The 24,314-nt window shown below is 41.0% G+C and overlaps 1 protein-coding gene across 1 annotated transcript; it reads right to left on the bottom strand.

Annotated features, from left to right (window-relative positions):
* Positions 1-21: 21 nt before the first annotated feature.
* Positions 22-24,233, bottom strand: LOC143028350 (spindle assembly abnormal protein 6 homolog). The gene is made up of 12 exons (XM_076190294.1): positions 23,930-24,233; positions 21,432-21,616; positions 21,035-21,203; positions 20,406-20,603; positions 20,142-20,299; positions 19,642-19,763; positions 8,760-8,866; positions 8,369-8,512; positions 7,899-8,106; positions 1,096-1,325; positions 706-794; positions 22-518 (listed from the first exon to the last, which is right to left on the bottom strand). Exons 1-12 carry the CDS (start codon positions 24,110-24,112, stop codon positions 155-157), a joined length of 2,157 nt encoding a protein of 718 aa, XP_076046409.1. The 5' UTR covers positions 24,113-24,233; the 3' UTR covers positions 22-154.
* Positions 24,234-24,314: the final 81 nt, after the last annotated feature.

Raw genomic sequence — 24,314 nt, 5'->3', positions numbered from 1 at the left:
TTTGTTGTTTCAATTTAACCTTATGAATGTAAAGCTTCAGAATTTGTTGAGGAAAAAAAATAGTAATACTGATATTCCTTTTATTTAAATGTTTAGTAATAAAATTATTTAGATATATACAATATTCTGTCTATATACATATCAGATAAATATATTAAGTTCTGGGGAAGTATGCTGATGGTTTACTCATACCACCATGGGAGAGCTTTTTGTGAACTTCGCCTTTTGATCCGAAGGTTGAGGATCTTCCTCTTCCTGAAGCACCTCTCTCTCTCCCACCTCTTCTAACTAGTCCTCTCCCTGTACCTTGTACTGTCATTGCCCTTCCTCTTCCTGTGCCGACTTCACCAATTTCACCAGCTGCATCTGTGTTTGTTGTTGCTGCATCCCCATTTACAGCATTGGCACGAAGAATGCCTTGCACTGGAAAAGTGCTTCTAGGTATTGAAAGTTGTGGGTTGTTTGTTGACTTGGTACTTGGTTTAGAAGACTTCAGATATATGTCATCTAAACCTAAGCTAATTTCAGAGAGAGAAAAAAAAAAAAATCTGTTATTGATGTGTGTGTTCAATCTTGCAATATAGAACAGTACAAAAACAATCTTATAAGAAATTGTACTTTAACCTCTATACACTTGTATGATAATTTTTAATTGAAATACTTGCATAAAATTGATGTTAATAACTTGCTAAACGAGAAACTTACTTTTCCTTTTCTGTCTGAGAATTTCTTGGGCTAATTTCTTCTGGAATTGGTGGAATGTTAAGATGATGTGGATGGGAGCGAATTGAACTCTGAAAAAGTAGTGTTGCTTGCATCATCTAAAGTCTATAATACAGATATGATTCTGTTTTATGATGCAAAACAACCCCCTATCAGAAGGCTAGGACAGCGCCACTTACAAAGGACTTTGTAGCGTGGAATTTAACAAACCATGCTCTTGGTTCAACTCGCTGGTGGCAGGCTTTGAACCTCCATCAGAAGTAGTAATGCCCTAACCTGCTCAGCTTGATATAATTACATTATAATTCACAGACTAAAAAAATAAAATTACAACTGCCAAAACTTTATATATCTTGTCAGGCTAATACTAACCAGCATACTATGAACACCAGAAGTTGTGGATCCAGATGTGTTTGACAATGGCGTTGAGTGCGACATGATACCACTTCCAGGTGGAAGGGATGAAGAGGATGTTATACTGTTTGGCAGTTTAGGGGCCTGGGAAACTGGCACACTCAGGTAGGCTTCTGTCAGAGGTGCCCGCTTGATCATGACTCCTGCTGTTTCAGCTTCATTCAGCTGCTTGTTCAGCCAGGATATTACTGGAAGGACAAAAATATATTTTTGGGTCAATACATTAACCTGGTACTGGGGGTCCCTTATAAAGGGGAAAAAATCTTTTATTTATATATATATATATAATGTTTACAACTCTTCCAACCACCATCTTGGACATTATCATTTAGTCCATAAATAGCCTTGTGTATATTTTCCTATGTATAGGTGTGCAAAGATGGTGTGTGGAACAAGGAGGGCGGGAGGAAATAGAAAGAAGGGTAGCAAGTGGAGGGATGAGGAAGCAAAGAAGGGTGTAGAAGAGAAGAAGCAGGCATTCATAGATTGGCTACAAATTAGGACGAGAGAATCGTATGAGAGGTACAAAGTAAAGAGAAAGGAAGTTAAGCATAAGATAAAAGAAGCAAAGAGGAGAGCAGATGTGAAATGGGGAAAGAGTATGACAGAAAATTTTGAAAGTAATAAAAAGATGTTTTGGAAGGAAGTTAAAAGAGGAAGAGGAGGGAAATCAAGTAGAGAAGAAAAGGTAAAAGGTACAGATGGAGAGATGATAATAGAAGAGAAGGCAGTGAGAGGAAGGTGGGCAGAGTATTTTAGGGAGTTGCTAAATGTGAAGGACAGGGAGGGAAAGGTAGTTGCAGTGGGAAGCGCTAAGAAAATGAGAGTGATGAGAGCAGGTAAGACACCTGGGTTGGATGGATGCCATGTAGAATATCTGAAGAAAGGAGGTACAGTTATGGTGGACTGGCTGGTGAGGTTATTTAATGTTGGTTTAAGAGAGGGTAGAGTGCCAGAAGACTGGAGGAGTGCCTGTATAGTTCCGCTTTACAAAGGAAAGGGGGACAAGTGTGAGTGTAGTAGTTACAGAGGGATCAGCTTGTTGAGTGTAGTTGGGAAGGCTTATGGGAGGGTCTTGATTGAGAGGATTAGGAGAGGAACAGAGGGAGTAATTGGTGAGGAACAGTGTGGTTTTAGGACAGGTAGAGGTAGCAGGATTGAGGAAGTTAGTGACAGAGTTTGAGAAGGTGTGTGAAAGAAGGAAGCTGAAGATAAATGTGGGCAAAAGTAAGGTGACGAGATGTACAAGGGGAGAGAGTGACAGTACGCTGGAAGTGAGCATTAAGGGTGAGAAACTGGAGGAAGTGGATAGTTTCAGATACTTGGGTGCGAATGTGACAGAAAGGGAGGAGTGGGGGTGGAGGTAGAATGTAGAGAGAAGCGAGTAAATGCCTTGGTGGATTAAAAAGTGTAATGAGAAATAGACATCTGGGAATGGATGCTAAGAGGAGGTTATATGAAGGGAATTGACAACATCAAAAGTGACAAAATTTTCACATTGAATGAGAATCAGACAAGAAACAATGGTCTCAAACTGTCCAGAAATAGATTCAATTTGGAAGTAGGTAGAAACAACTTTGCCAACCGTGTAGTGAATGAATGGAATAAACTTCCTGCACAGGTAGTGCAATGCAGTTCAGTTCAAAGCTTTAAGAATCATTTAGATAAATACCTAAGTAAGATGCTGTAATGATTATAATTTTTTTATATTATTTGTTTTTGTTTTGTTATCATTTGTCTGTCTGATTTTTTGGCTACCTCCCTTGGAAGGGGGAAAAAGCCTTGGTATATGTATGTATTAGTTATATGTCAGTTTATTATTATTTACTATTTACCTGTTTGTTTATTATTTAACTATACCTATGCATTTATTTATGTATTTCATTTGTTATTTACATTATTATAGTTTTTATTTATTGTTTTATTATTATGATTTTTTTTTCGCATCCGACCTAGATATGGACCAAAAGGTCTCCTGTCGGCATGCTCCGCCTTTGTAATCCTTTGAGTGATTGTGCCAACAGCAATGTACGGGGCAGAAACATGGAACATGAGAGAGGAAGAGAGAAGGAGTTTGAATGTGTTTGAGATGAAATGACTTAGAAGTATGATTGGGGTTACTAGGCTAGAGTGAGAAATGAGGAGGTGAGGAGGAGAATAGGGGTGGAAAAGGAGCTGGGAGATAGGGTTGATGAAAGAGTATTAGGATGGTTTGGACACATGGAAAGAATGAGTGAAGAAAGATTAGTAAAAGAACTGTGGAAGGCGGAGGTGGAAGGAGTGAATATGAGGGGGCGTCCTAGGATGAGATGGATGGATGGGGTGAATGGGGCTTTACAAAAGAGAGGAATGTCTGTAGAGGAAGAACGGGAGAGGACAGAAGATAGGGGTGAATGGAGAAGGGTTGTGTATAGATGAGGGGGAGTGGGTGGGGGATGGGGGGTGAGGAAGTATGTATTAGAAAAAAAATTGACGCAGCCCGAAGGGATTTCTCCCCGTCTTCTCCTTTTCTGCATGAGGGGACGGAGAGGGGGGGTCGCCGAATTTATGAAGCAGCCTTGCTGTGGATGTGCTGTGTCTTGCGACACTGCTTCTGACCCAGGGCAGTGGACAGGATGCAGGGATGATCATCCCATCATCCAGGAGGTGCCAAGATAGGAGGGAGGGAGGAGGTGTGGAGAGGAGTGGAATATATGGGAAATGAAAAGGGGTGGGAGTGATTTCTATGCCTTTTTCTTTTTGGCTACCCCCCGGGTAAGGGGGAAAAAGCCTTTGGTATATGTATGTATGTAAACATCTTATTCTATATCACCAATAACTTCCAGTACACATCTCCCATGTCATCTATGCTTCCATTCCTTCATAATATACCATATTTCATCTAATTAGCTTCAGACTTCACTAATAACCTCAGCTATTCCAAATCACATGATACTTCATACCATCCAAACAACCTTACCAAGTTGGAGTACATCACTGTTGTGAGGTATAAAGGCTATAACACCCCTACAGTGGGCTAAACACATTCACCTTTGATGAAACGTCCATTCAACCATGCACGCAACTCATCAATCATCAACGGAGCCACTCCTTCCCTCTGCTCTTGACACCATTACACTATCAAGCTAACCTTTCCATATGTAACTGTATACTTTGATGAGTATACCTGTGTATCTCTCCATGTGTCAATTTACACACACACATATATATATATATATATATATTTATATATATACAGGGTGCATACAGTAATTGTTTAATCTTTTAGGGTCACACAAAAAAAGTCACAATTTGGTTGAAAATGCATTTATTGCAAAAAAGAAAACTGACTCTGTATCAGCACACTTCTGGTGTCCCGTTACTCTATGAATCCACCCTTGGCATTAATGATGTCCTCAGCATGCCCTCAAAACCTGGCACTGGCCTTCTTCATGACCTCCTTGGAGAGATTGGTGAAGATGACCTTGATCTGACAGATCAGATCACCCTTACTCTTGCATGCGGTGCAGTTAGTATCTTGTTCAACTGTGCCCCATACAAAATAATCTATGGGGTTGAGGTCAGGTGAGTTAGGGGGCCACACATCAGGGGCAACAAAGTCAAAGAAATTGTTGGAGAGCCATTTCTGAGATTTTCTAGAGGTGTGACATGGTACCAAGTCCTGTTGCCACACAAAGTCTCAAAGTCTACCAGCAGCTACTTCCTCCATCATCGACGGAGCCATTTCTGAGATTTTCTAGAGGTGTGACATGGTACCAAGTCCTGTTGCCACACAAAGTCTACCAGCAGCTACTTTCTCAATCATCAATGGAGCCACTCCTTCCCTCTGCTCTTGACACTCAATCCATGGCTTCACATGGGTCTGTAGGATGTCGATGTATACTTTGGTGCTCACCCTGAGCCCCTGGGGAAAGAAGAATGGAGAAATGACTTGGCCTTTGCTGCAGACTATCCCAAACACCATGACAGTTGCAGGAAACTTTGTTTTCATGACTTGGCACATCCTTGGGACAGCCAACCAACCACCTGTTGCTCTGAGAGTTGTGGGTCTGGTCCTGGCAGAAGTTCTTTTTGTCTGAAAAGAACCAGGGCATGTCGTTTTCCCATGGGTGCTTCAGTTTGCTGAGCATCTTGCTCTTCTTGAAGCAGTTCTCCTGCATCTTTGCGGAGAGGAGATGACCCTTACGCATCTTGTGTGACTTGTATCCGATATCTTCATGCAAACACTTCCCTCAGACACTTGCAGCTTTCTGCCAATGGACCTCGTGGGCAAGCTGGGATCTTCATCAACCATGGCTTGCAATTGAGTGACAAATTTAGTGTCCTTGATGGTGTCCAATTGTTGAGAATGATGTTTCCTCTCAGCAACACCTTCATAATCGTAGTCAGAAAAAATCAACTCTCTCCTGACAGTCCTGATGAACTGTTCAGTCACTTTTAGCAGTTCTAAGATCTTGCTGCTGCTGTGTCCAGTGGAGATTAACATAAGTACCACATGCCTTTTCCATAGATGAGGAAGTGTAAAGCCCTCCATGGACACAACGTGTTGCTGGGACAAAGTCTTGACATACACTGATCAGTTACTTTTGTTTTGAGTGGTGTGGTTACCCACATCTTTCCACACCATGTCCCTGAAACAATGAAATAATTACCGTATGCACCCTATACACCAAAGGCTCTTTCCCCCTTTCAAGGGTGGTAGCCAAAGTCAAAAGGCATAATTCCACTCCTACCCATTCACCACCCTCCCTCTCACCTCGGCTCCTCCCGGATGATGGGTCACCCCTGTATCAATTTAATTTTAAATATGCATAATTCTCATTCACAGCATAATGAGACTGTGTGTATTTCAATAATACTACATTAATTTCAAATGCCAAGATTATCTAATGGCTGACTTTTCTTATTTGAACTTAAATACTACTAAAGAATAGCCTACTGCATGTTTTCCTATACTTTACATCCAAATCCTTACAAGGGAGGTAGCCAAAAAGGAAAAGGCATAAAATCATTCCCACCCATTCCATCCCTGAATACACTCCACACCCCTCCACCCTCCTTCATATCTTAGCACCTCCTGGATGACAGGTCATCCCTGCACCTTGTCCACTGCCCTGGGTCAGAAGCAGTGTCGCAAGACACAGCACATCCACAGCAAGGCCGCTTCATTAAATCGGCGACCCCCCCTCTCCGTCCCCCCATGCATAAAAGGAGAAGACGGGGAGAAATCCCTTCGGGCTGCGTCAAATTTTGCTCACACATACTACCTCACCCCCCATCCCCGCCCATTCCACCTCATGCATCACATCATCCATATACAACCATTCTCCATTCATCCGTCTTCTGTCCTCTCCCGTCCTTCCTCAACAGACATTCCCCTCTTCCCCAAAGCCCCCTTCACCCCATCCATCCACCTCATTCTAGGACGTCCCCTCATGTTCACTCCCTCCACATCTGCCTTCCATACCTCTTTTACTAGTCTTTCTTCACTCATTCTTTCCATGTGTCCAAACCATCCTAATACTCTTTCATCAACGCTATCTCCCAACTCCCTTTCCACCCCCGTTCTTCTCCTCACCTTCTCATTTCTCACTCTATCTAGCCTAGTAACCCCCATCATACTTCTCAGACACCTCATCTCAAACACATTCAAACTCCTTCTCTCTTCCTCCCTTATGTTCCAAGTTTCTGCCCCATACAGTGCTGTTGGCACAATCACTCCTTCATACAGTCTCCTCTTAGCATCCATTCCCAAATGTCTATTCCTCATTACACTCTTCAATCCACCAAGGCATTTACTCGCTTCTCTCAATCTACATTCTACCTCCACCTTCACTCCACCTTTTCCTGCCACATTTGCACCCAAGTATCTAAAACTATCCACTTCCTCCAGTCGCTCTCCCAATGCTCACTTCCAGTCTACTGCCACTTTCACCCCTTGTACATCTCATCACCTTACTTTTACCCACATTTATCTTTAGCTTTCTTCTATCACATACTCTCCCAAACTCTGTCACTAACTTCCTCAGTCCCTCCTCTGATCCTGCCACAAGCGCAGTGTCGTCAGCAAACAACAGCTGGCTCACCTCCCCCTTGTAAGGGGGAAAAAGCCTTGGTATATGTATATGTATGATGTACATTCAAATCCCAATATCTGATACATTATGGCATACAGGATAATAAGTGATTTCTTTGGAAGTACTTACTTGATGAGAGAGATATGAATTGGTGGTGACAAACAAGAAACACTGTTGGAGGTAGATGCAATGATTTGAATGTGAATGTGATAAAGGCAAAACCTCCTTTGTAGTCACGGGGAAATAGATGTCAGGATGGAGAAATTTTGTTTGACCCATTAAGCTATATGCTATCCTTATTCTACTCATCTATATACCAAGGTCGTCTTTCTCCTTATAAGGAAGGTAGCCAAGTCAAATGCACACACCTACTCCCACCCATTCCATTCCCATCCACCACCCTTGTTTTCCTCTCATCTTAGCTCATTGTAGATGAAGGGTCATACATGTCTCCTATCCACTGCCTGGGTCAGAAGCAATGCAGGAAGACACAGCACATCCATAGCAAGGCTGCTTCACTTACACAGCAACCCTTGTTCTCCACCCCCTCATGCAGAAATTAGAAGATAGAAATCCCTTTGGACTGTATCAGAATATCATACACACTCGATGTCTGTTGAGCTATCCTTATAAGGTAGGTAAAATATTTAATCAATATGCACACATCTGCTACTTTAGTCTTACCATTTTCATTAGTTTTCAATGCCTTATCTTGTTCTTCAATTTTCTCTTTGGCCTCTGTCATTTCCTTGTTCAATGCTTCTTTCTCAGTAGAAACTTTTGAAAATTCTGCTGACAGATTCTTAATTTCTTCCTTTAACTCTGCCATCTGCATATTTGTTATCTCCACAACCTTTTCCTGTTCCATCAAAGCTGCACCACGTACTTGGCTCTGAAATTTGCCAGTGTATATATAGATTTCCCTTGCAATGTCTTTGTAAACATTTATTAGAATATTTTTGCCAATCTTAGTGCCAAAGTTACTTATCCCATACAGATGATATATTACATCTATTTTTTTTTTTTTTAATTCTAAGTTTCCAATGGAAATGACTGGTATTTAGACATATTACATTTCTGTTCAAGTGTTTCACAATCAAAATTGGTTCTAACAAGAAATGAGTTATATACTGAAAGCTACTTGTAGCACTGACCTTCATGTTCTGTTCTTTGAGATTTTTCTGTAGTTTCTTTATGATTTCACAACTTTTCTGGAAATCTGTGTATAACATTTGAATTGAAGTCTCTCTTTTTTCAAGTTTAACTCTCTTTTCTTCAAGTGATTCTTCTAGACCTGTCTGAGGAAATTAATACTAAATTGATTATAATCATATATTCTGTTGTTTTACAAAGCAATTTTAAATCAGCAATACTGAGTATTAACTATGAAACCAAAATAATGAGGCAATATTGAGTATTAACTATGAAACCAAAATAATGAGGCAATATTGAGTATTAACTATGAAACCAAAATAATGAGGCAATATTGAGTATTAACTATGAAACCAAAATAATGAGAGAAAGACAAAAGAAAAAATAACACACCTTTTGCTGTTGCAAAGTGTGCAACATCTGTTGACAATGAGCAAGACTGGTCTCAGACCCTCGTAATTCTGTCTCGAGCTGAGCTATACGTCTCTCAAGATCTCGCACTGAAAAATCACACACTGCTGAATCTAAATTCTAAACAGGCTTCTGTAAGTACTAGCTAGTAACATATTTCTGACTTGTAATTTTAGGAATATCATACTCCTTGCATTGTCCAATTTTTATACTGATAGGCCCAATACACTCCTCCCTCGATTTACGAACTAGTTACGTTCTTGAAAAACCGTTCGTATATCGAATATACTTAAATTGAGCACTTTTTTCCCATATAAACCCATTATATTATGCGAGATAGGTTCTTACAAACAAATTTCATGTCCCTATAAAGTCATCACAACATTAAATATGCATAATCTTGAATACTGTTCTCTGCTAATTACATACAGACACATAAAATATTAATATGCAAAGTAGATAATAACGCTTAGGAGGCACAATGTCACTTGAAATAATGCTAATAATCCACGATTAACTGAGACCGAGTGAGTAGACCGAGCAGTACATGGCGTTGTTTTGAAAACAATAACAAACTGGGCGGTTGGTTCTTTCTCAGTACGTGCATATCTATTTTCTCTTTTATTCTTTTTACCAGGGAATATTGCAGTCGTTGTCTTTTTAATATTTATGATGTAAAAATAATTCTTTTTTAATATTTATGATTTAAAAATACAGTAATTTTTTCAACAGGATTTTATTCGTTATGGCGAATGTTTAGTTCGTATTTCAATTTTTGGGACAATTTTTTTGTTCGTTATAGCAAAAATTCGTATATGGAGTGTTCTTAAATCGAGGGAGGAGTGTACTAAAATCAGATATGTGGCGGTAGTGTATTGGTATGACCATTAGTTATTTTAGTTAAGTACCCATCTGGGATATTGGCTGCATGTTACTGTGGGGTTCAAAGCTGATCAGTAACATGCAAATGATACTTTAGGGTCTATATGGGGTGCCACTACGGACCAGATCAACACATAATTTTTGTCTGTGATAGAGGAAATGTCTATTCATGAAGAAATTGTCTACATTATACTGCAACTATCCCTCCACTCTTGATACTGTTTTGTACCACTTCTCTGAATGTTCATTTCCTCTTTTTGCCAAACCCTGTGGTGGGGGAGAAGAATACTGCCAATAAGTGTTCCCACTTGAGTCATAAAAGGCAACAAAAATGGGATGGGGATAGGGCTAGGCATCCTACTCTCTGTAGCCCCAAAGGGGGCACCCCCCCCCCAAAAAAAAAAAAAATGGCATAAGAGGGTCTGGGAGTTTTCCTACCAGAACCCTAAGGTTTGGGTCTTTTATTGTGTATGGATGTGGTACATACATACATACATATACCAAGGCTTTTTCCCCCTTCCAAGGGAGGTAGCCAAAAAGGGAAAGGCATAAAAACACTCCCACCCATTTCATCCCTAAATACACTCCACACCCCTCCCACCCTTCCTCTCATCTGAGCACCTCCTGGATGACGGGTCATCCCTGCACCCTGCCCACCGCCCTGGGTCAGAAGCAGTGTCGCAAGACACAGTGCATCCACAGCGAGGCCGCTTCATTTAATCGGCGACCCCCCCCTCTCCGTCCCCCTTTGCATATAAGGTGAGGACGGGGAGAAATCCCTTCGGGCTGCGTCAAAATTTACTCACACATACTACCCCACCCCCCACTTCCCCGCCCATTCCTCCTCATGCAGTCACAACATCATCCATATACAACCATTCTCCACTCACCTCTGTCTTCCGTCCTCTCCCTTCCTTCCTCAACAGACATTCCCCTCTTCCCCAAAGCCCCCTTCACCCCATCCATCCACCTCATCCTAGGACGTCCCCTCATGTTCACTCCCTCCACATCTGCCTTCCATACCTCTTTTACTAGTCTTTCTTCACTCATTCTTTCCATGTGTCCAAACCATCCTAATATTCTTTCATCAACCTTATCTCCCAAATCCTTTTTCACCCCTGTTCTCCTCCTCACCTCCTCATTTCTCACTCTATCTAGCCTAGTAACCCCCACCATACTTCTCAGACACCTCATCTCAAACACATTCAAACTCCTTCTCTCTTCTTCTCTTATGTTCCACGTTTCTGCCCCATACAGTGCTGTTGGCACAATCACTCCTTCATACAGTCTCCTCTTCGCATCCATTCCCAAATGTCTATTCCTCATTACACTCTTAAAACCACCAAGGCATTTACTCGCTTCTCTCAATCTACATTCTACCTCCACCTTCACTCCACCTTTTCCTGCTACACTTGCACCCAAGTATCTAAAACTATCCACTTCCTCCAGTCGCTCTCCCTTAATGTTCACTTCCAGTCTACTGCCACTTTCACCCCTTGTACATCTCATCACCTTACTTTTACCCACATTTATCTTTAGCTTTCTTCTATCACATACTCTCCCAAACTCTGCCACCAGCTTCCTCAATCCCTCCTCTGACCCTGCCACAAGCGCAGTGTCGTCCGCAAACAACAGCTGGCTCACCCCCCACTTTTCTCCATTTTCTTTAACCATCTCCAATCCCTGACTCACTACCCTAGCATTCACCTCTCGCACCACCCCATCCATGTATAAGTTGAACAGCCAGGGCGACATAACGCATCCTTGACGAAGTCCCACCTTTACTTCAAACCACTCACTCTCTCCATTTCTAATCCTAACACATGCTCTACTACTCTCATAAAAACTCTTAACAGCTCCCAAAAGCTTTCCTCCTATCCCATAAATCTGCATAACCTCCCACAGTGCCTTTCTGTCTACCCTATCATAAGCCTTTTCCAGATCCATGAAAGCCCAAAAAACATCCTTCCCCTTTCCTATAGCTTTCTCACATATCTGTCTTACCACAAAGATCTGATCTACACAACCTCTACCCGTCCTAAATCCACACTGTTCCTCACCAATTACTCCCTCTGTTCCTCTCCTAATCCTCTCAATTAAGATCCTCCCATAAGCCTTCCCTACTACACTCAACAGGCTAATCCCTCTGAAACTACTACATTCACACTTGTCCCCTTTTCCCTTGTAAAGAGGAACTATACAGGCACTACTCCAGTCCTCCGGTACTCTACCCTCTCTCCAGCAAACATTAAATAACCTCACCAACCAGTCCACCATCACTGCACCTCCCTTTTTCAGACATTCTGCATGACATCCATCCAGACCAGGTGCCTTACCTGCTTTCATCATCTTTACAGCTGCCTTCACCTCATCCTTCCTTATTTCTCCTCACTCATCACTCTCATTTTCTTCGCATTTCCCACTGCAGCTATCTTTCCTTCCCTATCCTCCTTCACATTCAGCAACTCCCTAAAATATTCTGCCCATCTTCCCCTCACTGCCATCTCTTCCATTATCAACTCTCCATCTGTACCTTTTACCTTTTCTTCCCTACTTGATTCGCCTCCTCTTCCTCTCTTAATTTCTTTCCAAAACATCTTTTTATTACTTTCAAAATTTTCTGTCATACTCCTACCCCATTTCACATCTGCTCTCCTCTTTGCCTCCTTTACCTTTTGCTTTACTTCTCTTTTCTTTTCTTTGTACGTCTCATATGACTCCTCTGTCCTCTTTTGTAACCAATCTGTGAATGCTCGCTTCTTCTCTTCTACAGCCTTCTTTGTTTCCTCATCCCACCATTCACTACCCTTTCTTCTATTTCCCCCTGTCCTTCTTGTTCCACACACCATCCTTGCACACTTTAAGACTCCATCCTTGAACCATCCCCATTCCTCCTCCACACCCATCTCTGCTCTATCCTTTACTCCCTCCCACTCCTCCTTCAGCTTCTTTTCGTACTCCTTCTCCTTTTCCTTTTCATTCAAGGAGTTCACTCTAAGAACCTCCCTACCTTTTGTCCCTTTCCTCCTTCTCCATCTATCCTCCACTCTCAGCTTACCTTCCACCAAAAAATGATCCGATATTCCCCCACCCTCTCCCCTTAGCACATGTACATCCTTAACTCTTCCTATCATAATCCTATTAACCACTACATAATCCATTAGTGCTCTATCTACCACCCTTCCCTCCACCACCCTCTCCCATGTGTACTTATGTTTCACTTTCTTCCGAAACACTGTATTTGCTATCATCAACTCTCTTTCTAGACACATTTCCACCATCAACTCTCCACTACGATTCTTTCCTGGAACTCCACACTTCCCAACCACTCCATCGATTGGACCATTTCCCACCCTAGCATTAAGGTCTCCCAGTACTATTACATTGACATTTCTTCCTAAACCCTCTATGCACTCATTTAAATCTATCCAAAAGGCCTCCCTTTCTTCCATGTTCTTCTCACTGCCCGGCCCATATGCACTTACAAAGACCCACATCTCCTTTCCCAGTTTCACCTTCATCCACATTATCCTTGAGGAAACCTCCTTCCACTCCACTACCCCTTTACCTATCTCCTCACTTACTAGAATAGCCACCCCTTCCCTCCCTCGCCCTCTCTTCACTCCTGATAACCTCCCACTTACACTCCCAAACTTACACTCACCCTTCCCTTTCAACTTAGTTTCACTCAAAGCCAACACATCCAACTTTCTTCTCACAAACATACTACCTATCTCTTCCCTTTTACTCTCATCTGTACCACATCCACGCACATTAAAAGACCCAAACCTTAGGGTGCTGGCCCGAGGCCCTCCAGCATCCCTTATGCCTTTCCTTTGATTTTTAGGAATTTGCCCCTTGGGGCTACAGGGAGAAGGATGCCTAGTCCCTCTCCCCGTCCCTTTCTTCTCGCCTCTTACGATCCAAGTGGGAAAACTTGGTGGCAGTATTCTTTTCCCCCACCACAGGGAATTCCCCCAATCAGAAAGAGAATACTCAGAGAAATGGTACAGGACAGCAACAAGGGGTTGGGGGACAGCATAACGGAGGGACAGTCGTAGTATAAAAGTGTCATCATTTCTCTATGAACCGAATTTCTTCTATCATAGACAAAATGATGTGTGGCTCTGGTCCGTAGGGGCGCCCCATATAGACCCTAAAGTATCGACTGCATGCTACTTTGCCACAATAACAAGCAACCAATACCCCAGACGGGGAAGAAGTAGGCAGTATACTTGTAAAAAGAAAGATGGATGTGTTGGCACTGAATGAAATTAAGTTGAAAGGAAGGGGCAAATTTGAGTTTGGGAGCGCGTCCGGAATGAAGAGAGGATGAGGGAGAGAAGGGGTGGCTATACTAGAAAGTGAAGGAATAGGTAAATGTATGGTGGAGTGGAAGGAGGTTTCTTCAAGGTTAATGTGGACGAAGATGAAATTGGAAAGGGAGATGTGGGTTTTTGTAAGTGCATATGGGCCTGATAGTGAGAAGAGTATAGAGGAAAGGAAGGCTTTCTGGGTAGATTTAAATGAATGCATAGTATTAAGGGAGAAATGTCAATGTAGTTGTACTGGGAGATCTTAATGCTTGGGTAGGAAATAAACCAATAGATGGAGTGGTTGGGAAGTGTGGAGTCCCAGGAAAAAATCATAGTGGAGAGTTTTTTGTTGTTGTTGTTGTTGTCGTTCCCTAGACTGTCTGTCCGAGCAGTCCCGTCTCCCCAAGGAATGCTACAGCCGAAACTGGGTTTTCCCACAAATCCTTTATAGAGTGTATGTTGTGTTGTTTGCGTGCATGATTGTGTATAATGCAGTCTTCCATTGTGTGTTGTATGGTATGGGGTGAAGTGTTACAACCTGGGCAGCTGTTCACAATGCGGTCATCCAGCCTCTTCTGGTAGCTTAGAAGTGCTGGGTGGTGGCCGCACCGCAGTCTGGCCAAGTGGACTCTGTCCTTTTGTGGGAGAGAGGATTCAGAAGGGTGGATATCAGGGGGTCTGGTATGCAGCAGTGTGTTGTCTTTCAGTGTGTTAATGGAGCGGTGAGTGATATGATTATGAATATGTTTCCGGAGGCTGGTATTTGGTGGTTGTGGAGGAAGAGAAGAGAGTATTTGTGCATAATAAAGGTCTTTGGGTATTGTTTTAATGTTTCTTGGTGTGTGTGGGTGTTCTGCTATGTAGTGTAGCGGGTGTGATGTGTTTGTGGTGGCTGCGGCAAGTGTTTGTGTGCCTCTCATGTCGAGGTGGTCCTTGACTTCGAGGACTTTTGTTTCATGGTGTAAATGGTCTGTTGGTGTTGTATTTATGCAGCCTGTAATTGTTTTTAGGGCTTTGTTTTGTATGATTTGAAGGGTGTTGTGGTGTGTCTCACTGAGATTAGGAGCCCATGCATAATTCAACACTGAGCGTATGCATTGTTTGTATATTGTTATATTAGTTTCTTTGTTTTGTCCAAATGTCGTTCCAGTGATTGACTTAAGTGCGATAATTCTAGGTGTGCATTTGTTTTTTATGTTTGTGATGTGTTGTTTGAAAGACATGGATGTATCATATGTTACACCAAGAATTTTCGGTGTGTTTGTGTGTGGTATTAGAGTGTTGTTGATGTAGAGATGAGGTATGTATTTGTGTTCTATTGTCCAGTTGGTGAGAAGTGTTGCTGTAGATTTGGTTGGAGCTATTTTGAGTCTGTTTGTGATGAACCATGTGTTGAGTGTATCAAGGTATGGCTGGATTATTTCTGCAGCTTTGTCTGGATTACGATGTGTGCATGTGATTGTTATGTCGTCTGTGTAGGAAGAGATTTGTATTTCTGAGTTGTCTGGTGTGGGTAAGTCATGCATGTATAGATTAAATAGTGTGGGGGATAGAACTGAGCCCTGTGGTACTCCATTCTTAATGTTTCTGATGTGCGATGATTGGCCATTATATGACACGTAAGCATTCCTACCTGCCAGATAATTGGCCAGCCATCTTTTGGTGTTATTGTGCATGTCTGTGTTATATATTTTATTTGTTAGGTTGTGGCGGGGGATAGCATCAAAAGCTTTACTAATGTCTAATGTTATGAGAAGTGTTCTGTGGTGGGGCCTATCTGAATTGGTTTATCAGAAGAGTGTTTGTGGAGTGTAGTGGCCTAAAACCGTGTTGTGAGTCAGCAAGGGGAATATGTGGTGTGACAAGTTTAAGTATTAGGCGTTCAATGACTTTAGAGGGGGTGCAGAGAAGTGTGATTGGGCGGTGCGATGTTGGGATTGTTGGGTCTTTGTTCGGTTTTGGAATGGTGATTATTTTACCATGCTTCCAGATGTCAGGTCTAGTGTTGTGTGAATAGCTGTAGTTTGCAATGTTTGTGAGTGCATGTATACCTTGTGGTCCAATGTGTTTTAGGTGGATGTTGCTTATGTTATCAGGGCCACAGGCAGATGAGTGCTTGAGATTATGTATTATGAGTTTTGTCTGACTGTCTATGAAGGGTGTATAGTCTGAGTCTGTGGGGAAGTTGATGGTATAGATGTGTCAAGAAAGAGCTGATGATAGCAAATACAGCGTTTAGGATGAAAGTCGAGCATAATTACACTTGGAAGAGGGTGCTGGATGGAAGGGTGGTAGACAGGGCTTAAATGGACTATGTAGTGGTAACCAGAAGAGTAAGAAGAGTTTTGGATGTACATGTTCTGAGGGGAAAGAGTGGGGGAAATCAGATAACTTTTTGGTGGAAGGTAAGCTGAGAGTGGAGGATAGATAGAGAAAGAGGAAAAGGACAAAAGGTAGGGAGGTGCTTAGAGTAAACTGCTTAAGTGAAAAAGGAAGAGTACAAGAAGCTGAGGAATGGGAGGAGGAATGGGGATAGTTCAAGGAAGGAGTCACAAGGTGTGCAAAGATGGTGTGTGGAAAAAGGAGGACGGGAGGAAATAGAAGGAAGGGTAGTGATTGGTTGGATGATGAAGCAAAGAAAGTTTTAGAAGAGAAGTGAGCATTCACAGATTAGATACAAAATTGGACAAGGGAATCATTTGAGAGGTACAAAGAAAAGAGAAGTAAAGCATAAGATAAAGGAGGCAAAGAGGAGAGCAGATGTGAAATGGGATAAGAGTATGGCAGAAAATTTTGAAAGTAATAAAATATGTTCTGGAAGGAAATTATGAGAGGAAGAGGAGGCAAATCAAGTGGAGAAGATAAGGCAAAAGATTCAGATGGAGAGATGATAATGGAAGAGACAGTAGTAAGAGGAAGATAGGAAGAGTATTTTAGGGAGTTGCTAAATGTGAAGGAGGATAGGGAGGGAAAAGTAGTTGCAGTGAGAAGCACCAAGAAAATGACTGTGATGAGTGAGGTAAATGAAGGAGAAATAAGGAAAGATGAGGTGAAAGCAGTTATTAAAATAATGAAAGCAGGTGAGGCACCTGAGTTGGATGGTTGTCATGTGGAGTGTCTAAAATAGGGAGATACAGTGATGGTGGATTGGCTGGTGAAGTTATTTAATGTTTGTCTAAGAGGGTGGAGGACTGGAGGAGTGCCTGTATAGTTCCACTTTACAAGGGAAAAGGGGACAAGTGTGAGTGTAGTAGTTTCAGAGGGATCAGTTTGTTAAGTGTAGTTGGGAAGGCATATGGGAGGGTTTTGACTGAGAGGATTAGGAGAGGAACAGAGGGGGTAATTAGTGAGGAACAGTGTGGGTTTAGGACTGGTAGGGGTTGTGTGGGTCTAATCTTTGCAGTAAGACAGATATGTAAGAAAGCTTTAGGAAAAGGTAAGGATATTTTTTGGGCTTTTATGGATTTGGAAAAGGCTTATGACAGAGTAGACAGGAAGTCACTGTGGAAGGTATTGCAGATATATGGGATAGGAGGAAAGCTGTTAAGAGCAGTCAAGAATGTTTACAAGAATAGTAGAGCCTGTGTTAGAATTAGAAATGGAGAGAGTGAGTGGTTTGAGGCAAAGGTGGGATTTCACCAGGGATGTGTTATGTCACCTTGGGTGTTCAATTTATACATGGATGGGGAGGATGGGGTGGTGCGAGAGGTAAACACATGGGTAATGGGTCAGGGATTAGAGATGGGTAAAGAAAATGGAGAAAAGTGGGAGATAAGCCAGTTGTTGTTTTCTGATGACACTGCATTTGTGGCATGACCAGAAGAGGAATTAAGGAAGTTTGTGAGATTTTGGGAAGGTGTGGGAAAAAGGAAGTTGAAGATAAATGTGGGTAAAAGTAAGGTGATGAGTTGTACAAGGGGGGAAAGTGGCAGCAGACTGGAAGTGAGTATTAAGGGAGAGAGACTGGAGGAAGTGAATAGCTGTGTGAATGTGGCAAGAGAGGGAGGAGTGGAGGTGGTAGTAGAATGTAGATTGAGAGAAGCAAGTAAATGCCTTGGGGGATTAAAAAGTGTGATGAGAAATAGACATTTGGGAATGAATTCTAAGAGGAGATTGTATGAAGGAATAATTGTACTGACAGCACTGTATGGGGCAGAAACATGGAGCATAAGAGAGGAAGAGAGGAGTTTGAACGTGTTTGAGATGAGGTGTCTGAGAAGTATGACAGGAGTTACTAGGCTGGACAGAGTGAGAAATGAGGAGGTGAGGAGGAAAGCAGGGATGGAAAGGGAGTTGGGAGATAGGGCTGATGAAAGAGTATTGGGATGGTTTGGACACATGAAAAGAATGAATGAAGAAAGATTAGTAAAAGAGATGTGGAAGGAGAAGGGGGAAGGAAAGAACATGAGGGGGCGACCAAGGATGAGATGGATGGATGGGGTAAAAGGGGCATTAGGAAAGAAGGGAATGTCTGTTGAGGAAGGACAGGAGAAGACAGAAGGTAGGGGTAAGTGGAGAACGGTTGTATATGGATGATGATGTGATGCATGGAAGGGAGTGGGTGGAGGATGGGAGTAAGTGTGGATGATATTTTGATGCAGCCTGAAGGGATTCCTCCTCATCTTCTCTTTTTCTGCATGAGGGGAGGGAGAGGGGGTGGGTCACTGATTAAACGAAGTGGCCTTGCTGTGGTTGTGCTGTGTTTTGCTACACTGCTTCTGACCCAGGGTAGTGGGTGAGATACAGGGATGGTCCATCATCCAGGAGTCAAGATATGAGGGAGGAAGGGTGGTGAATGGGAGTGGAGTATGTGGGGATGGAATGGGTGGGGGAGTGGATTTAATGCTTTTTTTTTTTTTTTTTTTGTGCTATCTCCCTTGTAAGGGGGAAAAGCCTTTGGTATACATATGTACAAATGATAAGAAACTGATAGGATGACCCTTCATTCACGAGAAGCTAAGATGATAGGGAGGAAAGGATGGTGGGTGGTAGTGGGTATGTGCCTTTTGATCTGGCTACCTTCCTTTTAAGGGAGAAAAAGCCCTTGGTATATAGACTGATAGACAAAAGATATGAGTGAATGGATGACAGTATTAAGGAGTCTAATCTACCTAGTAATACTTTTTTGTATGGATGAGGAAGGGGGGGGGGTGTCAACCAGGTTTGGCTATTGAATTGTGATATGGAAACAGCCTTGTTGAACTGTATATGACCCCATGCAATGTAGCAGGGGGCAAGAATGACATGTCACCCATGAGGTGCTGAGAGGGGAGGGGCACTAAATGGGTTTTAATGTGTATTTTCTAAGTGTGTACTTTAACTTGGCAACCCTAATTTAATTAAGGAAAAAGGACCTTTGGTATATATGTATTGAAATCACCATCTCAAATAATCCCAATTTTACATATACAGTACTGGACAAAAGTGATGGCCGGGTGGGGTGGGAGGACAAGAATTTTGCCCGTTTTATAACCATACCCATATAAGAGGGAGGGTGGAGGGGTGTGGAGTGTATTCAGGGATGGAATGGGTGGAAATGATTTTATGCCTTTCCCTTTTTGGCTACCTCCCTTGTAAGGGGGAAAAAGCCTTGGTATATGTATGTATGTATATAATGATCACCAGAAAATGTCCCCCGTGCCATACTTGCTGCTACCCATACATACCCATCGCCTGTTTAGCACTACACTCTCTTTCTAAATTGAGATTGTGCTTCTTTGTGTGTGACAGCTCCTGTCTGCATCTTCCAACCTCATCCTCTGCATTTGCCAGCTTGGTTTGAAATTCCCTAGAAGAATAGAAAACAAGCAATTCTTGTAAAGTAATATTTAACTAGACATCATTATTGTGCTCTTATGTCTTGCACATGTTCACTCTCAGTTTTTTATCCAATATTCTTCACCAAACTTACTGTTCTTTGCAAGCAATGCAGTGACTGCTAGCAGAACAGTACTATATGCAAGGTAATTTATCAGTCATTCTTCACTATTATTCTCCAACTTCACCCCTCTACTTCTTTTAAATTCATTTCATAAAGGATTGAACAAGGGGGAACCTTTAGATTGGTGTCCTTGACCAGCATGACAGCCAAGATGTATGAGAACTGTGAAAGACAAATATTTTATAGCTCTCACCTTTATACTACAACTAGACAAATAGAACTTACCTCAGGGAATTATCAGCTTTGTGTCTTTTAGCTCTTAAGTCATTGTTCTGTTCTGAAAGTGAGGATATTTTATCCTGTAACTGGTCAACACGCTGATTCAAGCGAGTTTCCAATTCTCTCTTTTCTCGTTCTACTTTTCTGTCTGCATCACTCTTTGTCTAAAAGAAAGAAAAATAAATAATAAAATATAACAAATAACTGAATAAATAAAACAAGTCGATATTTACATAAAGTATAAGCATAATCAACTATAAACTATTTCACCTTTAATAGTCTTTCTTTTTCCTGACTTAAAATTCTAGCTTGTTTTTCTGAAGCTGCTGCAGCTTGCTGAGCCAGTTCTGTCTGTAGCTGCTCTACTTCTGAAGTTTTTTGTGCCAGCAGCTCCTGAGTATGACGTAACCGTGACTGCTGACTCTTTTCTGTCTCAGATAACTTTTGCTCTAACATGTTCTTTTCTTCCTGAAAAAGTAATTAACATACTGAAATTAATGGATAAGGATACTGGTAAAACCATATGAAAAGGAGAAAAAATATATATATATTTCCAGTCTTAAAAAAATAAATAAATAAAACAGAATAAATATATGATAATGATGATGATGATTTGGTTTAATGTCACAAAACTTGCCTTCTCAGAGAGCTAGGATGGTGCTTCCTTTAGAAAGATTTTTTGAAACATGAAAACTTAATGCTGTATGCCCTTATTGTGAACTCACACATGTCTAATTTCTTTTATGTCATTAGCTCTTTGTCACACATTTACTTGTACTTTTAAAAATTTTATGCAGTCAGCCAGATATGAGAACTTAATGTTGTATGCCCTTATTGTAAACCTGCATGAATTTAGCTTTTATCATATCACCCAACCTTTGTTAATTATTTACTTTTACCTTTAATATTTTTAAGCAGTCAGCCAGGTATGTTAGTTTCTGCTGCAGAGGTGCTGGGGAGAGCTGAAGAGCTAAATGACATAGGTGTTTGAAAACATTCACTTCAATAACTTCTAGAGTACCTTGAGAAGAGCTACCATCGCCACCTGTCTTGACATTTAAGAGGAATCTGAAATTTAAAGATAAATCATACAACTGTTCATAATAAGTCATCCATACTATTTTCTGGAACCTTTCATACACATATACACACACCAATATGGTCTTAATTTTTTCAAGATCCACTAATTATTAGGCCTATATCATCTGACTAAACCCATCCAGCATTAGCCTGATTAAATTAAATATGCCATTACCATAAACTTAGACTTCCATGCAATATCTGTAAAGTACCTACCTTGGAGAGTCTTTGGCCTCCTCCCCTTTACATGTGTTGATGAGATCAATAAACTTGTGTGGAAAAGCCTGAAAATCTACAAGCAATCCTTGACTCTGTTGCAGATATCGGTAATCTTCATCTTTGATTACACATGTATACAATAAGAATGGGTCATTTTCATCAGTCAGTCGAATCACTAATTCCTGCAAAATAATAAATTGCCAAATTACTAACGCAAAAACAATAGCAATTTGGTAAAATTCAAAAATCATACAAACATGGATGAACATGACACATGAAACTTTTGTTGTCCAGTAGCTCCTGACATATAGAATAAATTGATCTTTCAAATGGGAAAAAAAAGTGTTTGTGTGATACTGGAATAGAACCAGTAATTCAACTACTATGTATGTATATATCTTTTCAGTCATTGTGACAGGTTGGTAATGGTAGACAAGGAAGGCATAGATTAGAATCCAATTTTATTCCTGGCTAGTTTCACACATGATACCTTCTTGTCTGTTAGCTATTTAATTTTTTATGGTTGCAATCAAATAGGATAAGGAAAAAGTGGAAGTCCTGGCAAAACATTTCAGTGAAGTTTTTATGGATGAACCAGTCGAGAACATACCACATATCACCCCTAAGCATGTATAGACAATGCCAACAATTGAATTTTCAGTAGCAAAGATTAAGATGGCAATCAGGAAATTGGGAGAAAAAAAACAAACAAAAAAAAAACAAAAAAAACAGGACCTGATAAGATACAACCAAGATTTTTTCATTCTTCTTTAATAGAGGGCAGATCCCAGAAGACTGGACATAAGCCAATATTACTACAATATTAAAAAAAAAAGGAATAAGAATGAACCAGGAAACTACAGGTCTGTGAGTCTCACCAGTGTTGTCTGCAAGTTAATGGAGTCCCTAGTAAGGAAAGACATGAAACATATGAAGTCAAAGAAATTGTTTAGTATGAAACAATTAGAATTTTTGCTAAGATGATCAATGGTTTTGCATCTGATCAAGGTAATTGACCAATGGACACAAGTGTTGGATGAAGGGGATGTTGCTGATATAATCTATTGATTTTATGAAAGCATTCAACAAGGTGCCATATTGATGGTTGTTAGTGAAGATCAGATGCTATAAGATTGGTGACATCTGTTTGAAATGGATAGAGGCTTTTCTAAGTAATAGGAGGCAATGTGTGATTGTGAATGGCCAGAAGTAAGGTTGTAAAGAAGTGAGAAGTGGAGTTCCGCAGGGGTCAGTATTGGGACCACTACTGTTTGTCCTGTATATTTACCAGAGGAACTAAATAGTGGGCGTGAGGTGTATCTATATGGAGATGACACCAAGGTATATAGGCACATTAAAGGTCAAAGGGACATGGAGCAACTTCAGAAGGACATCAGATGTATGGAGAAATGGTCTGAGAAATGGTTTTTGTTGTTTCATCTTAAGAAATGCAAATTCATGAGAATTGAGAACTATGAGAGCAGACATAATAGTTATGATATGGGCAAGACACTGGAAGAAATAACATCTTAAAGGGGCATTGGCGGTCATTATTAATAAGTTAAGCTTCTCAGACCACCTGGCCAAAAAAGTAAAGGCAAATAAGATAGTGGGGCTCATATGACAAACATTTATGGCAATGGATAAGATCTTCAGATGTCTTTAGGTGGCACTGGTCAGACATTTACTTTTGTGTGTTTACTCTCAACTCCTGCTCCGTCTTTCTGACATTCTGGGAGTCACACCTTATATCATTTAGAATATACAAATCAGGTGTTGGTGCTGTACCAGGTCAAGGATATGGAAGGCAGTGAAAATATGCAAAGAAGAGCAAGTAAACTGGTTTCTACATTGAAGGGCTTAAACTATAAAGAAAGGCTAAGGAAATTGGGATCACCAATACTTGTATGTAGAAGAGCAAAGGGGGACATGATAGAAGCATACAAGATCCTGAGTGGCATATATGATGATGTTTGTTCGGACATTTTTGTGCTCCAAGAAGACCAGCAAACATGGGGCACAGCAAGATTTTTTTTTAAAGAAAAGGTCAAGGCTAAACAAGAGTAAGAACTCCTTCTGTAACAGGGTAGTCAACAATTGGAATCTCCTGCCCCTAGTGCAATAGCATCTGAAATAGTAACAGTTAAGGAATTTGAACACAACTTGGACAAAGCATGGAGGGGCCAGGAGCTATAATATTTCAGTTATAAGGTAGATACAATTAACAATATTGAATATCAACAAATTTCCGCACATGACATGCCGACGCCACTGCTGCCACAATAGTAGCAAAGAGTTCTGAGCTGGATGTACAGGCCTTTATGGACGTCTACTGTGAGTACTGTGAGTAACAGTAAGGATCTGTTATTCAATTCTCTATTCTGTATACGATAGTCGATACGATAACATTTCAAGAGAAAAAATACCAGCCTTCTATTGCGCTGGTATTTTCATCTTACACGCTTACTCTGACCTCATAAGGATGCACTACATACCTTATTTTGAGTAGGTCCTGTAGTGGTCTCCACAAGAATTGTAAGAACTTTTCTTGTGTCAATACCCCTTGACATTGTCACTGTTGTGAAGTCACCATTTCTTCCACTACTATCAAACCATACCACTGCTCTTCCATTATACAATTGTTCATATATTGAACCAGGTGGCCCTTTGAGATCCATCTTGAATTTCTACCTGGTAATAATTTTCATTCCTGCGTCAAGTTTGAAGTACACAACGAGATGTATTCTTTACTTTACTTTCCCATGTTGACATTTTACTTGATCCCAAATTTCTAAACAAACCGCGCCGAAGTTGATTGGCTAAACAAAAACAAAACATATGACTAACTATTGGCGAAACTCAATTCCATTCCATAAAACG

This window comes from Oratosquilla oratoria, chromosome 9 (assembly GCF_046742065.1).
Source record: "Oratosquilla oratoria isolate Oo_2021 chromosome 9, ASM4674206v1, whole genome shotgun sequence".
NCBI classification, from domain to species: Eukaryota; Metazoa; Arthropoda; class Malacostraca; order Stomatopoda; family Squillidae; genus Oratosquilla; species Oratosquilla oratoria.
Note: the sequence above shows the minus strand (reverse complement) of the source record. Positions and strands in the feature narration are given on the sequence as shown.

What these genes read in the sequence shown, in the direction of transcription:
- LOC143028350 (XM_076190294.1), bottom strand. Translation starts at nt 24,112, where the DNA reads ATGGATCTCAAAGGGCCACCTGGTTCAATATATGAACAATTGTATAAT. An exon ending in CAGGACCTACTCAAAATAAG is followed by an intron (nt 21,617 to 23,929) that starts GTATGTAGTGCA and finishes ATTATTTTGCAG; the next exon opens with GAATTAGTGATTCGACTGAC. An exon ending in AAAGCTGATAATTCCCTGAG is followed by an intron (nt 19,764 to 20,141) that starts GTAAGTTCTATT and finishes CTATTCTTCTAG; the next exon opens with GGAATTTCAAACCAAGCTGG.